Source organism: Malaclemys terrapin, chromosome 7 (assembly GCF_027887155.1).
Source record: "Malaclemys terrapin pileata isolate rMalTer1 chromosome 7, rMalTer1.hap1, whole genome shotgun sequence".
Classification (NCBI taxonomy): Eukaryota; Metazoa; Chordata; order Testudines; family Emydidae; genus Malaclemys; species Malaclemys terrapin.
In genome coordinates, this window is record NC_071511.1 from 45,862,416 (window position 1) to 45,877,395 (window position 14,980).

At 42.4% G+C, this 14,980-nt stretch overlaps 1 protein-coding gene across 1 annotated transcript in view; it reads right to left on the reverse strand.

The window, feature by feature from the left end:
* Nucleotides 1–453: 453 nt before the first annotated feature.
* The window catches only part of WDR82 (WD repeat domain 82), a 36,746-nt gene continuing 22,219 nt past the window's right edge, over nucleotides 454–14,980 (reverse strand). Inside the window, exons 3-9 of the mRNA XM_054036193.1 lie at nucleotides 14,501–14,567; nucleotides 14,155–14,254; nucleotides 11,583–11,699; nucleotides 9,981–10,136; nucleotides 8,134–8,203; nucleotides 5,407–5,549; nucleotides 454–4,366 (exon numbers count right to left, since the gene is read on the reverse strand). Of these exons, the coding sequence (XP_053892168.1) occupies nucleotides 4,337–4,366; nucleotides 5,407–5,549; nucleotides 8,134–8,203; nucleotides 9,981–10,136; nucleotides 11,583–11,699; nucleotides 14,155–14,254; nucleotides 14,501–14,567 (683 nt within the window). The 3' untranslated portion in view covers nucleotides 454–4,336. The remainder of the gene's footprint in view (nucleotides 4,367–5,406; nucleotides 5,550–8,133; nucleotides 8,204–9,980; nucleotides 10,137–11,582; nucleotides 11,700–14,154; nucleotides 14,255–14,500; nucleotides 14,568–14,980) is intronic.

Sequence of the window (14,980 nt, forward strand, 5' to 3'; positions counted from 1 at the left end):
GACCATGTTAAGAGGTTTGTGTCTCCCACTACATTCAAGCCAATAGACCTTTTGCCAATAGAGAAAGGAGTTGGGGCTCATGCTTTTAAATCCAGAGGTCACAGGTTCAATCCTAAACAAATCACCTGACCAGGGCTGCAATCACACACAGATGAGCAATCAAATCCCAGTACAAAACTCATGTCGAGTTATTCACGGTACTGGTATATTTAAAGGCAAGAAAAGCATCTTATAACAGACAGTATAGAATAGCATAAGATGTCTGTTTCCATTACAAACCCCTATAATTGGGTAGAACAAACTCTTCAGAGGCAGGGAGCATTTTTAATGTATTAAAATAAACCAGTGATTTTAAGTTAGTTTTCCCCTTCCCCTCCAAGCAGCACATAAATATGCACTGTAAAACTAATTGTCAAGTAGTAAACGCAGAATCTACATTACTCAAAAAAAAAATCAGTCTACAAAATATTTATTTGATAGCCACAACACTGAATTTTCCACATCTGCAGTATTTTATGGCATCTCATAATTTGACATTAATGTATTTACACTCCTCCAATAGATGGTCACCACCTAAAAATTAAATTCACAAAACCAAGCTCACAACCAAGAATATAGTCAATAGGACAGCAGTTGCAATGGACAGCCTCTCTCAAAGGCAAACAGGATCCCAGCCTGCTACCCAGAAATCCTGTTGCAGATTGTTAAAGTGCAAATATTGCCAGAATTGTGATCAGAAAAGAGATTGTAGCTTCCCTATTTATTCTCAGTTGCTTATCAAATCTGATTAGATTATGAATCAATGCCACAAACCTGCACATTTTTGTACACATGCATCAATGGCATTATTCACATATTTAAAGTTAAGCACCTGTGTAATATTTGCAGGACTGGGGTACAGACAGGATTTTTTATTATGAATATAAACTGCCTCCTTTGCAATCTCATATATGGATCTGAGAAGGTGTCAAGCTGGGCTCCTTTCTACTACTATTACTGACACCACCAGTAATGAAGATTCGGAATCTGAACTTCCACTGATTAGTGCCTGAAGCAAAACAGAATCTAGCTCACTCTCCCCTATTTAACTCTGCTGGGCCAATAAGAGTCAAAGTGACAGGGTATAGCCATGGAGCTCTCACACAGTAGGTTGGGTAAGGTGGTGCTATTTTTAGAGGTACTTTTCTGATTATACTCAGTTTCCCCTAAAAGTACTGAAGTGTCATTCCTAATATTCTTTAGTTTTCCTTAAAACATAGTAGCATATTCCTTAAAAGCCTTTTTCCCTGTCTTTAAGCTCTATGAAAGCTAATGAATGCAACTGAGTTTACTTTTTTAAAAGTTTCCAGATAATTGTTTTGGCAACAGTCAGTTCTCTTTCAATTTTTTCCTAAAACCCTGTCAGAAACCCTGATCGCTACATTAAGATTGTGAGAGACTCATGGAACAAAGAAAATCAGTCAGGGAATAATATCTAGTTCCCTAGAGACAAAATACTACCAATTTTACACTGACAATCAGTGCCGCCTTGTGTCTGATCCTGCAAACTTCTCGACCTGAAAACTTTTGATGTTTCTGATGTGCAAATTCGTCGATCAACATTTCAGCCCTCTATAGTGTTAAACATGCTGCAAATACACATTGAGAGGGTTACAATGCAGCTGGAGATACATAACACAGCCTTATAAAAAGTGTTTAGAGCAGGTTTGCAAGTGGCACTTCTCAGAAGAAAAATCTTCTGAGTCTCTTCCCTGCCTAAGTAATATCTGGTGGGGACTAACTGTTCATTTCACTCATCTAAAAGCACCTTTGCAAAAACCTGAATGAGTTTGCTTCAGGTTATCATTGTTTCAACCTCAATTGTATTTTTTAATTTTAAACTCCCCACCACCACCAACATGCTAAGTTATAAACCTCTGCAAAACACGGCTGCTCACAAAACACTAAATGGCAGCTATAGCACCAAACAGCCCAGAATGCAACAAGAGGGGGCTGAAAAAGAAACAGTTGCAGAAGCCTTGTCATGTGTGAGAACAGATGTCCCTCTCCCCTTTGCCCTTGGCTTTTTGAGGTGAAATCAGCACAGAATTAGCCAGTAGGAGGGATGCTGGTGCAGCCATACAAAGGAATTTCTGATCTGGAACTCCTGCAGCCTAAGTGTTTGGCGAGATCAAAAGAACGTCAGTCTGTCATCCCCACCAAGTGAGTAACAGACTAACTCGTGTAACACAGAACACACCATAGAATTGGCTTTAAACATGTACAGTATAATTAGCACAGAGGCACATCACAGAGTCTAAACAGCATTTTTTAGTCACATAGATTCAAACAATTAATTTCTCAGACTGTCTCATGCACAGCAGCCCTTTTGATGACGTACAGAGTGTCTGTCATAGATAAAGCTGCAGCGCAACATGCACTAATACCTCAAATGGGACTGGCAGTGACGAGAAACCCATTCTACACCCCTAGCCCTTGCTTATGGAAGTGTGTGTTATGCTAACAGTTGTAACAAGCAAGAGTGGAGCAGAGAAAGGGGTGGGCTGTACCACAAACCCATACATTATTCCAGTGGAACATGCTCTGCATTAGATGCAAGGCCCTATAGTGGAGATGTAAACTACACAACATGGAGCATCAAGATCACGATTACCAGAGGTGTAACAAATTATTTTCAGGTATAAGGGGACACTAAAATGGCATCCAGGATCAGCCTATTTCCTGTTCAGATTGCCACCTTGACAGTCTCTTGCATTTTTGGGAGGGTGGGGTTAGCAGCAGGAGAAAAAGAATGGATTTTCCAAGCAAATGTACCTAGGTTGTATGCTCAGCCTCTAGGTTGCAAGTATTTGGTTAAGATGAGAGCACAGTGCATAGCTCCATGTACATTGTACTTTTCTCATCGTGCTAATGGAGATGCCTCAGACCAATTTTACAATGTGATGACTTAGGAAAAGAAAGAAAGTGGAACAATACCAGCTGGTAGGCTTGGTTTACTTTTTTCATTGCTGTCCATTTTTTGGGCAGAGTGCAGTATATCCAACAGAGGTATAATACTTCTGCAAGGGCATTCTTTACAGAAATGCCAGGGCAAAATACAAGAAAAAAAGGGATATCAGATAGACATCTCAAATTCTCCATTTGGCTTTGGATAACACCCATCCGACTTCAGGTGAGCCACAGTCTTTTAAGCAATTGTTGAGAACTTGCACAATGTGTGAATAAATGCATAATGGAATAAAATCTTGTGTGTGGAAGTATTACTAACAAAAGGGATACAGGCCTGGACCCAGTTTGGGGAGAATTTAATGGACTTATTTACAGAACAGGAGGAGAAAGCTGCATCAATGGAAGGTAAACAGCCTGAACTCATCCCACAATACTGGCCCACGTCAGACTCTTTAATACCTAAAAGTAAAAAAATATGACCCCTCCCTACTATCCTCCCCCCATAATATTTACAAGTAAGATCAGCAAAGATGATACAGAAGGAAGATGTATTGGAGACTACTGCAGTTTCAGTCTTTGTTTTAATCATCTTCCTGCTGACAGACTCCTTTATTGCTTGGGATGCCCACCAGACCTCTTCAGTACTCTGTGTGCCTTGGATGTTGGGATGATGAATGGCACAGAGGCTGCTTCAAGCTTTCTCTGCCAGCAGGCAAAACCTGTATGGTCTGCCAGGCACTAGACCACCAGAAATGGATGATGGATGCCATGATGCGAATATGCAGCCTTTGCCCAAGTGTTCGATAGCAAAAGAAATCTCTGTGCATCTGACATTTGGGTTAAAAACAGTCAGTCTGCTTGTATTTGGCACAAATGAAGTTTGTATTTGTAGAATTCAATAGTGACACTGTAGAGATCCCAGGCGTGATAAACATGCAGGTGTGGGACAGAATTGCACGTCCCAGGCACCCACCGCAGTTCGTCTGTAGCCTTGTGTGTTTACAGTAAGAGAAAAAACAAAACACAATTACACCTTAGAGACTGCAGCAAACTTCATAAAAATCAGACTTTCCGTTATTTCTCTGCCACGTTCTCAAAAGTAACACTGTGCCAGTTACAAGTTCTGCTGGAACCTATTGGACTTTGACTGGAAAGTAGCTACATGTTGCACCCAGCTTCTGGGTACAGCAGGATCAAACTCTCGGAGGTCAAATGAAGGAGTTCTTCTGAAGGAATGCAGCAAATAAAAGACATACAGGAACGTACGTGGGTATGATGGATGAGAACATACAGTCCAGGAGAAGTAGGCAGCTCCAACACCATCTTTGCAAGAACACGCTGCTATTAACAGTATGGAAGCCACCCAGTGGACATTGTGGTTTCAGAATTAGTCATCTATGGTTGGCAACCAAAAGGCCTAAAAGAAGAAGAAGAAAATGTAAGCATGGAGCTAGAATAGGCATCTGAAATTCCTCACCCAGTAAGCCCCAAAGCAAGCCAAGGAATCTGATACATGCTACCAGCAGTTCAGAATTAGTATCCCTGCTTGGACTGGGATGCATGTCAAGCTGATGCTGCCAAAGGCAACTGCTTATTCTATATCTTACACACAATACATGGGCATGCTCAGGCCTAGCAGTCCTCCCATACCTTCCTAGACTGTTAAGAACTCTACTTCCTAGCAAGCCCCTAAGACTGAACATGAACAGGACCTTAAAGCTCTCAGTGTTTATGATGGAGGATCATGAAATGTCAGCCATATTATGGTGGTGTGAAAAAACCCATCTTTCTGTGTGCATGCACATGCATTGCTTGTTCTCAATGTGTTCATATACATTGTTCCTTTCTGTCCCCAATGTACTGCCACACTTCCATCCACTGCCAGGCTGTGGAAATCACAGGGAGGGCAGGATGCAAGTTGGACTGGCTCTTCTTGAGCTTAGGGGAGGACTAGCAAAGGATAACTACCCTCTCCCACAGAGACATCCAGGGCAACCCAGGAGAGAAGAATTAGAAAATTCTGAAGACCAGCCACTCCCCCAATGCCCCCAGCCTCAAGCACAACTTCCGCACCAGGGGCTGTGAGAAGGGAAGCATATGCATGGCTGGGCACTCCCTCAGCAGGGGACTTGTGGGTGGTTTCCACTCCTTTGGCACTGAGCAGCGCAAAGGGAATAGAATCATAGAATATCAGGGTTGGAAGGGACCTCAGGAGATCACCCAGTCCAACCCCCCGCTCAAAGCAGGACCAATCCCTAGACAGATTTTTACCCCAGTTCCCTAAATGGCCCCCTCAAGGATTGAATTCACAACCCTGGGTTTAGCAGGCCAATGCTCAAGCCACTGAGGGAATAGAAGAGGACAGAAAATCTACTTCAATATTAATTCTGGCTCACTGACCTACCAGAAATAAGGTGTTTGACCCTTAGGCTGAAAAGGATGGACTTGTGTTCTTACCATGTTGGAACACGCACTGGCAAAGGTCATGAATTTGGGATTGAACTGCAGACAGGTTATAGGACCTGTGTGTTTCCCATCCAACACAGCCACCTTCATCCCACTCTCCCCATTCCAGACATGAATTTTTCCATCCTCTGAACCTGTGGGTTGGAGAAGATATAAATACGCATAAAAGGCCAACACAGTGGACAGAATGTCAAAGTATCACTGGTAAAGTGTAGTGGAGACACCAGAAGAGAGCTATCAGATCTATAGGAATCAATCTCTGATTGCCAGCTTTTTAAAAAGGTTGCAGGCCCAAATGCTTCCCATACAGAACGCCATTCAAAGTCAGCGGAATTTGTACCTGCAAGTCTGAAGGGAGAATTTACCCCAACTTGTTGTGGGGGTATAGCTACCAAGAGGGAGTATATGGATTTGATCAGAATAACTCTTTATATACTCAAGTCTGATGCAGCCCAATAAGCCATCTCATTCCGCAGAAGATGACAGCTGGCATTAGCAGAGTGAAGTCTTGCCTACACTTAAAACGCTAGTGGTACAGTAGCAGCTGCACCGATGTGGTGCTTCAGTATAAACACTACCTATGACGACAAGAGGGATTCTCCCATGGGCGTAGGTAATCCACCTCCCTGAGAGGCGGTAGCTAGGTCGACAGAAGAATTTTTCCATTCACCTAGTGCTGTCTACACGGGGATTTAGGTCGGCCTAACGATATTGATCAGGTGTGTGGATTTTTCACACCCCTGAGCAACATAGTGAGGTTGACCTAATTTTCTAGTGTAGACCAGCACTACAAAGGAAAGAGCTTTGCTATGCACATTAATGGCTTGAAGACCAACATCAGAGGATAAAAGGCATTGTTAAAAGATAGCTGGAGTGCTAAATAAAACTCAATGGCATCCTAAAAGCCATCTGATTATAATCCTGCAATTTGCAGATCATTAAAGGCCTGGTTTTCAGCAAGCTGTGCATGTATCTATTCCATCTTCCAAGTACATGCATAAAGTATTCATCTGCACAAATTCCCAGTTCATACCCAGAGCAAGGTAAGCATCTTACTAGTTACATGCAGAATCAAATCCAAGATTCACATGTGCACAACAGCTTGCTGAAAAATCAGGCAATAGAAGTGCAATCTAGTCACTGAAAATTGTGCAGTCTGCAAATAATCAAAGGGTATGGTAAACCAGATTTCAGTGAGTTATGCTACATGTGAATGACCAAGCTTGTTAAAGATGTTTCAACTCTCATCACTACTAAATACATGTTTTTATAGCAGAAGTCTACAAATTTCCATTTTAATGGGACACCCGGAATTTTTAAAATTGACCTCTTTCCAAAAATATTTTAGTCTTTGGTATAACCTCTTTTATATAAGATATCCTGACTTTTTAACAAAATCCCTAAAAAGAAGAAGGCTTTTTCTGTTTCCTTTTTGTCTGTATGGGCTTTTCAGGAAATAAACTAAGTGGGCACCCAGGGTAAATTAGTCAAACTGCACAAAGTAAAATGGAAAAAAAATGTCCCTACAACTGCTAAACTCCAGAATAATGCAAAAGTTGAGAAAGAAGTGAATCTGTCCAACAGCAGGAGGACTGCGGATACCAAAGAGTTAGAGAAGGGATGTTTCCTGGCAAGAAGGGTAAAACATGCAGAACGGAGCTGTCTCCAGAGGATAAAATGAGGGCCTGCAGGATCAGAAGGGAAATCATCCACCAGAATAAAGAACCACCACCAGCATGGTCCTTCCTGAGAGACCGAAATACCATCCTAGATTTAACTTTAGTTATTAAGAAGAACTTATGGGCAGGTTACTGATGACCAGCTAGATTTCAACATTAGTATATCCAAAGTATACAGGGTAGTTTCATGTATACATGAACTGAAAGAAGGTAGTGGGGGAGGCAGTACTCTATATGATAGAGAGAGAAAAATTGGCCATGTTGGGCAGTAAGTTAATAATGCAGTGTTATAACTGTGCGTGTAGTATATAGATTATCCAGAACTACCTCCAGTCTAGCCATATCAGCCACTTAGTTTTTTGTAATCATCACTGTAAGGAGGATCTTTACGAGGAATATGAATGTGGAGATGGTGGACTCGTTTTGCAGCTCAGCTTACATTCACTGGGGGCAGTGTATCCTAGGATATCCCAGCTGATACTGCGCAGATTACAGTACACAGGTAGCCCAAAAAGGTAAAGAATGTAGTCTGCAGATAGGATGGAGGGAGGCTGCAACATTCTAAACTACTTCAGTTGCTTTTTCCTACTACACACAACTTTACCCATGCTGCTCTGCCAATCCATCTCAACAGCAGCCTGAGGGGACCAACTCTTGGGGGTGACAGTAAGAGGGAAGTTCAGTCGGTAGCCCTTTCTATTCTTCCTCTTGGCTGAGATTGCCAGCCAAGCTATGAATTAGTGTCAGCTGTAGTGGTAATATGTGATGTGGACACTTGGCCAGTGGGAAACAGGGACAACAGACCTACCTACTAAATTAAACCTTAAAGTATACGGTATTGAAATGACAGAATTTTGAGAGCGTTGTAAGTGTCTCCCACAGCAAAGTGAGGAAAGCATTTTGTAAGTCCTAAAATAGCCTCTTGCAGCCTTTAAACCAACTTTCAGTTTAATTATATCAATACCCAGTTTCACAGCACTCAAATTGCCTTGTAGTAAGACCCACAATTGCAGGCTACAAAGGGGTAAGGATATCTTACCAATCATTATGAACTGGGAATCTGGTGTGAATGATGCCTCCAACGTGACAGCCTTACTGTTGTTATAACCCTACAACACAAAAGAAGTTAAATGCCTTCAAGCCTGTGGCAAGGGGACATGTCAAATCATTCTTCTAGCTGAAGAACAGGAGCCCCTCCCCCAAGCATTACAGACTGTACTATGCAAAGCCCTCCAAGTGCCACAGGAGGGGACAGAGCACAGATGTAAGGATTAGGAGTGGGCAATAATTTATCAAGGTACTAAACTAAACACTTTCCCCTCATTAGCAGAGCTTTGAAAGCTCCATTAAAGGGAGTTAAATATCACAAGTAATTTCTAAAAGGGAAGAGGGAGAGAAGTTTTCAAGTGAGCCAAGATTAAGGGCTTGTCTACACTACAAAGTTAAATTGACATAAGGCAGATTACATCAACCTAACTCTGGAGGTGTACACACTACAATGCTCCTCCCGCCGCTTCAACACACCTCCAATGCCGACCTAATAATACCACCTTGATGAGAGACTTGAAGCTTAGGTCAACTTAGTTAGAGCGACACAGTGTCAGCGTAGATGCTGCATTGCTTACTTCAACTTAAGTGGCCTCCAAGACATGTCCCACAATGCCTGCCATGACTGGTCTAGTCACCATTTTGACCTCTACTGCCCTGCAGCCAGGTATACAGGCATGCACTTCCTCCCCTTTTAAAGCCCCAGGAAGTTTTGAACTTGTTCTTTCTATGAGAGCTCTCCAACAGGAACTGCCCAGTTGACCATGCCGGCCCGACACAGCAAACGCGCTCCTCCCTGGAGTACACAGGAGGTGCTGGATCACCTTGGTCTGTGGGGAAAGGAGGCTGTGCAGTCACAGCTCCACTCCAGCCTTAGGAACTTTGACATCTACAGCCAGATTGCTTGGGGCCTGGAGAAGGGCTTGTAAAAATCAAAGAGCTGTGGCAGGCATACCAGAAGCAAGGGAGGCAAACAGTTGCTCTGATGCAGAGCCACTTCTATACATGCTCCATATATCTTTCAGGACCACGGCAGTATCCAAGGCACACTACCCCGCAGGAGATTAAACACAATGACAGCCTCACAGTCATGCAGCTGTGAGAGCCTCGTTGGTGTATGTCCCTGTGAATCCCTGTTCCCTCCCCTTTAAAGATACTTTCCCCTGCATGTATGAAGTTTACCTCAACATTACATAGATAGAGTTTTTTATTCCACACCCAAGCTAACCTCACAGCAGTTCAGGGTCCGTGCTTTCTGACAGAGATGGCTGGCTTGCAAGTTACCAGGGCAACTGAATACCCATGGAATGATGGGATTGAAAAACCTGCATCATGTAATGCTGAACCTGCCCCCAAGAGGCATTGCAAACCCTTTCCTAAGACACCTTGTGACCAGTTGTACAGTGGAATAGCTACCCACGGTGCACTGCTCTCTGTCGATAGAAGAGTTGCTACTGTGGATGTGCTCCATTGATACAATGAGCATAGTGTGGACATGCAACAGTGGTTTAATTACAGATGGTAATTACAGATGGCTGTACATCCATGTAACTTAAGTTAACTTAACTTTGTAGTGTAAACAAGGCCCAAGATAAATCAGGGGACCAATAAGCAGCAAATTAGTAAAGAAGCCCTCTCCTTAACACTTGTCTCATCCACAGGGCATCAGCTATCTCTATTACTGCAGCTGGAAGGCAGCTCCAAGAGACCTGCCCCTGGAATACATGGAACTGGGGTGTTTTATCCTCCAAGCTAATAATCCCACATCATCTCATCCCTGACAAGGACGTAGCAAATACAGAGCAATTTCCAAGAAGGCAACCAAGACAGCATGCTCACCCCAAACGTATGCAGTACAGCTCCCTTAAAGGCATCAATCAGTCGAAGGAACCCTCCATTGGTTGATATGAGGATGAGCTTCCCATCGTTACTGAACTTCAAGCCTGTCCACTCACAGGTTCGATCGTACTGCATCTTGAATGTAGCAAATGGACCCTTAAAAAAAAAAAAATGGGGGGAAATGATTTGTATGCATGTGCACCCAAACATTTAATTTTGTTGGTAAAAAAAAAATATATATATATATATATATATATATCTCCAGCATAGGAAAACATTTTAGATTCCTAAAAGGAAACAAACCAGACTGATATTGAACAATCCAGTACTAGCTGCCACGCAAAGGATGGCAGGGAAGAGAAGCAACCACCTGTCATATTGTGATGCAGCAGTGTTCTTACGTGCCACGATTCTGTCATCTCCAATAGCAACCAAACCACAACAGGATGTTTAGGAAACTTGTGGTTTCACCACCATAAAGGAAATGACAGTGAACAAACATCTGGTTCACCACTACAGTCACCAGAGGGAAGAATCAATTCTCACATTACATCTGATTATACAGGGACAGATTTAAGGTACAACAGAGTGGCCATTTGCTAACAAGGCCCCCCAAACCATAATTTAAACTAAGGGCTGGAGCATCAGCTGTTGCTCTCATCCAAAAAACAGATGTTTTCCGCCTGTTTGCAACTACTGTCGTCCAGTTACAATTTTCCTTCTCTCTCTGATGTTGCTGCTAGGTCCACCTGACCTAGACAGCACAGTCAGCAAGGAGGAAGAAACATTAACTGCTGCTTCCCACGTGTTACAGGAAGCCTGAAAAATGGGTTCCCACCTGACTCCTATCAGCCTCCCTACACCCAGAGGCATCATCAGCATAAAGGTAGCAATGCCATTTAGCTCCTCAGTGATGATACCCCATAGGCTTGCTCCCAAGCCCTCAGTCTAGTCTCTGATGCCAGTCTCCTGGGGCAGAAGACAGAGAACAAGTGGATTGTGCACTGGTAGATTGTGCTTCAGACCCCACTCTGTGTAGCAATGTGCCTGGCTTCTGGGGTAACAGCATAGCCTGAACCTCAGAAGGTGGACCAGATTCATAACCAGTCTTGGAGATACTGTTATCAAAGACCCCAAATGATGCAGGAAAGAGTTTAAGGAAACTGAGTATAGTTCAGTGCTGAGTATGTTGGTGGGGGAGCATGAAGATGCAAAGGCATATGATAGGGGACAAAACATGTTGGGAGAGCAAATGTTTGAGAGGAAGAGATAGGAAGGTGAGAAGTGGTTGGGTCAGTTGGGACATAACCCAGGACAAATGCTTTTTGAAAGAAGTTGATCTGGGGACTCAGATTTTAATAATTCTCTGGCTAGAATGAATTTAGAGGTAGGTCCAAAATGGGATTTAAGGATCTGGTGGTGGCACCTACTTGTACAAGAAACTCTTATACACAGCTCTCTTCATATATTAAGTATTATCTCCTTGGTGCTGCTGGCTGTAACACATGCTAAGATGTTTCAGGGGATGCTCCAAGTCCAGGGTTTACATGCTATTTCTTGTAAGCTATAAAATGTCAGAAATGCGTCTAGCTTGTCTCTTACCTTGTCAAAAGACCGGAGATCGTACAGCTTCACCATTTCAGAATTGACTCCAGCAGCAAAAATCAGCCCCTCTGGGTCAAAGGAGCATACAGGCTTCCCCTGAAGATGCATTAAACCCTAGAACATGGACAACAGTTAAATATGAATTCAAATAGTGCATATGCCTGTATTCCCAAAGTCCATTCCTGACAGCTCCCTCAGCCGTGCACAGATCCAGCAGGGCAGTCTGCTGGTAGAACAGCTAGGTTTTCAGTTGTCAGTCTTCAGTCTTATTAAGAATCTTTCAAAAGGTGGCTTCTCATGTCCCACACTGGCATTAGCCGCTCAATTCTGTACATGGAGTATGAACAAAGTTTGGAGAAGTGGTAAGTGGCCATCCATCCAGAAAGGGTATGAGGAACTAAATACATGGCCTCAACTCATCCCTAGAGGCATGTGATGATTATGGGACACCGTGAAAAGGACAATCCTAAGAGGTTAGTCAATTTAATGCATTCTAAAGTTAGAAGGTTTAGAACAGAGATGAGAAAGACTTGACATTAACTTCACTATTGAGGTGAAATAATCCAATTGCTTCTGGGAGGAAGGAATTGACTGGTCTAAATTACTGCTGAAGAAATTTAGGAAAACAATTCAGATACACCCCCTGCTCAACACCCACCTACATGTCTTATGGGAAAGAAACGTGCATCACAAGAACAGAAGTAACCAACCAGAACAAGGAGTGCTGCAGAGGCAACATGCTGCAATTCTGTGGGAGAAGGGAGACGCATCTTGTATTGGTAACAATTATCACTTCTGAGAGTTTCACAGAGCACTCCTGCTGGAAGTGATGGCAACACAGGGCTGGAGGTTGTGGAGCTAAAACACTGACCATTCAGGAAGATGAGCACCCAGGTGCAGCTCTGACAAACACAGTCACTGCCTACCTATGCTGATTTAACACAAAACCAAACCTTCTAAAAGCTAGAGGCAAAAACTGTTAAACTAAAGGGATCAGATTCCCACACAAGGATTAGCATAAGAGTAAGGGACAAATTCTCTCACTCTGCACAAACTTTGCAGTGGTTTGACTACAGGTGTTACATTAAATAACTTAGATAACCTAGTGCAGCTTTATTTAGTGACAGGTTTCAGAGGAGCGGCCGCGTTAGTCTGTATCCACAAAAAGAACAGGAGTACTTGTGGCACCTTAGAGAAATTTGAGCATAAGCTTTCGTGGGCTACAGCTAAGGTGCCACAAGTACTCCGGTTCTTTTTGCTTAGTGGACACTCTTACATCGATTTTGTTAAACTGATGCAACATTGTGTTTAGACAAGCCCTCTGCATGAACCTGCAAAACAGGGGAAATTAGACTTTTAAAGAGATAGTTTACCAGTCTTCCCTAAGACTAAGATTATTACAATGTCAAAATTACATAAAGTCGCACATAGAATGGAAGTGAGATGTGGAGAACAATGTCATGTCAGCAGCATCTGCTGACTTCCCATGAAGACCAAGCTAAAGTTTAGAAAGCAAGAGGCTCTTACCAACATGCACACTACCAAAGAAAAGTGAGGTTTCTGAATTAAAGGGCTTATTTCTTAGGCAGGTATAACTATGTTGTGAGTAAAAAAAAAGAGTTTTCAATTTGTGCTTTACAGCTGGTCCTCATGAATCAGTGACTCTCTCTCTCTGTGCTCCCAGTGAGAATGGAGGCATGTTTAGGACCTGCCAGCCTCATCCACAAGCATTTTTCAACACCACAAACACTGCAAGAGTCAAGCTGTGTGAATGCCAGGTACTTTCAGCGTCCATTTTATGAGAAGGCCTATTCAAGTTTCTGCTTTGGAGGCATTTTACTATGAAACCAGAAGTACAGCATAATGGAGGTAACTGGTAATAACCAGAGATGTTAATAAATATAAAATGTTATAGTAAGTTTTAGACAGCATTTTGGATAATTGTCAAATTAGTTATAACATGCACAGCACTTGAAACAGTAAGGGATTATCATAGACAAAGTTGCAGTGTTAACACAGGGTGAATCTTTCAGCTTCACTAAGTTTAACACAGCTGGGAAACCCTGAAATCCTCATGGCTCTAAGTCTGCTTTTGTATTTAACTGCTTAATGTTTTTCATTTTAAAACAAAAAGCCAGAGCACTCAAGTAAGGGATCCCATTCTGTCACCACTGATTCCAAGGTACATGGGAGACTTCTAGCGAAGACTGAAGGCTGTTTGAGGCTACAGTGTCATTAATATGCTGACAACATCCAACTAGCATCTTGTTTCATCAGCTCCAGAAGTTGCTGTTTTCTTGCCTTTCCAGCACTTCCCCAAGATAGGACCCTGGAGGAAAGTGAGTGAGGATACAGTGTATGCACAAATCTAAAGAGGGATTCTGCCTGAGGTGACTTCTTTTGAATTCCAGGAGGTGCTGGTAGGGACCAAGAAATACTTCATGATAGTATAAAAACCAGACCACCTATTTAATCTACAACCCATTTTTCATCATTTCAAACTAGAAACTCTTTCTTGCACATTTCATGACAACTGTCAGCAGACAGGCAAGTGAATTTGGTATCCCACCTGGCAGTTTGGAGACCGGAGATCCCAAAGTCGGATGGTTTTATCAAGTGATCCAGAAATAAAGGTATCATCCACTGGAGACATGGACAGGGCAACCACTCTGCAATACAGAAGATTAGCTATATCAGGTATTACACAGGTATGCAAGAAAGTTAGCAATGTAACTATTAACCTGTTGGCTTCACACAAGTTCAAAATACTTTACTTCTCATGCCATAAAAAAATGTTAAGTGAATTCAGTCTAACATGGTTTAGGTTTATTACAACACTGCTTTAGCCTCTCTTGTTCTGTTTCATAGCCACCAAGATCTTGATCACCAAAGTGTCCCCTTGTCACATCTCTTACCTCTTGCTGTGCCCTGGAAAGTATCGGATGTATTTATTATCATGTAGGGAGAGGTAACGGATTGTATCTGCAAGAAAATATAAGAAATACATAAGCATATATCATATAATAAACCTTCTCCAACAGATAGCAACGATGGTCTGCTTTGTCTTCAAGAGGGATGTTAAAATGGGATCAACTGAATGAGAAACTGAAACCAAACAGTCCGTAAGAAAAACGAAACAGCAAATCTAGTCAGGATGTTCCCAATGGTCTGGAAATAATATGAATATTTCACATAGTGTAAATGAATTGCCATGAGACATACAGTTCTCTGCTCCAAAGTTACTGAAGCAAAATAAAAATCAAGTAACTGTCAAGTTTTTACTCAAGCATTATTCACAAAACTACAGCTTTCTAAAAGTTGGTGCCAGCATTTCCAGTTGGAAAGTGAGTATAGATTTATCATGCAAATCCCATAGTCCTGTTAATGCAGCCATA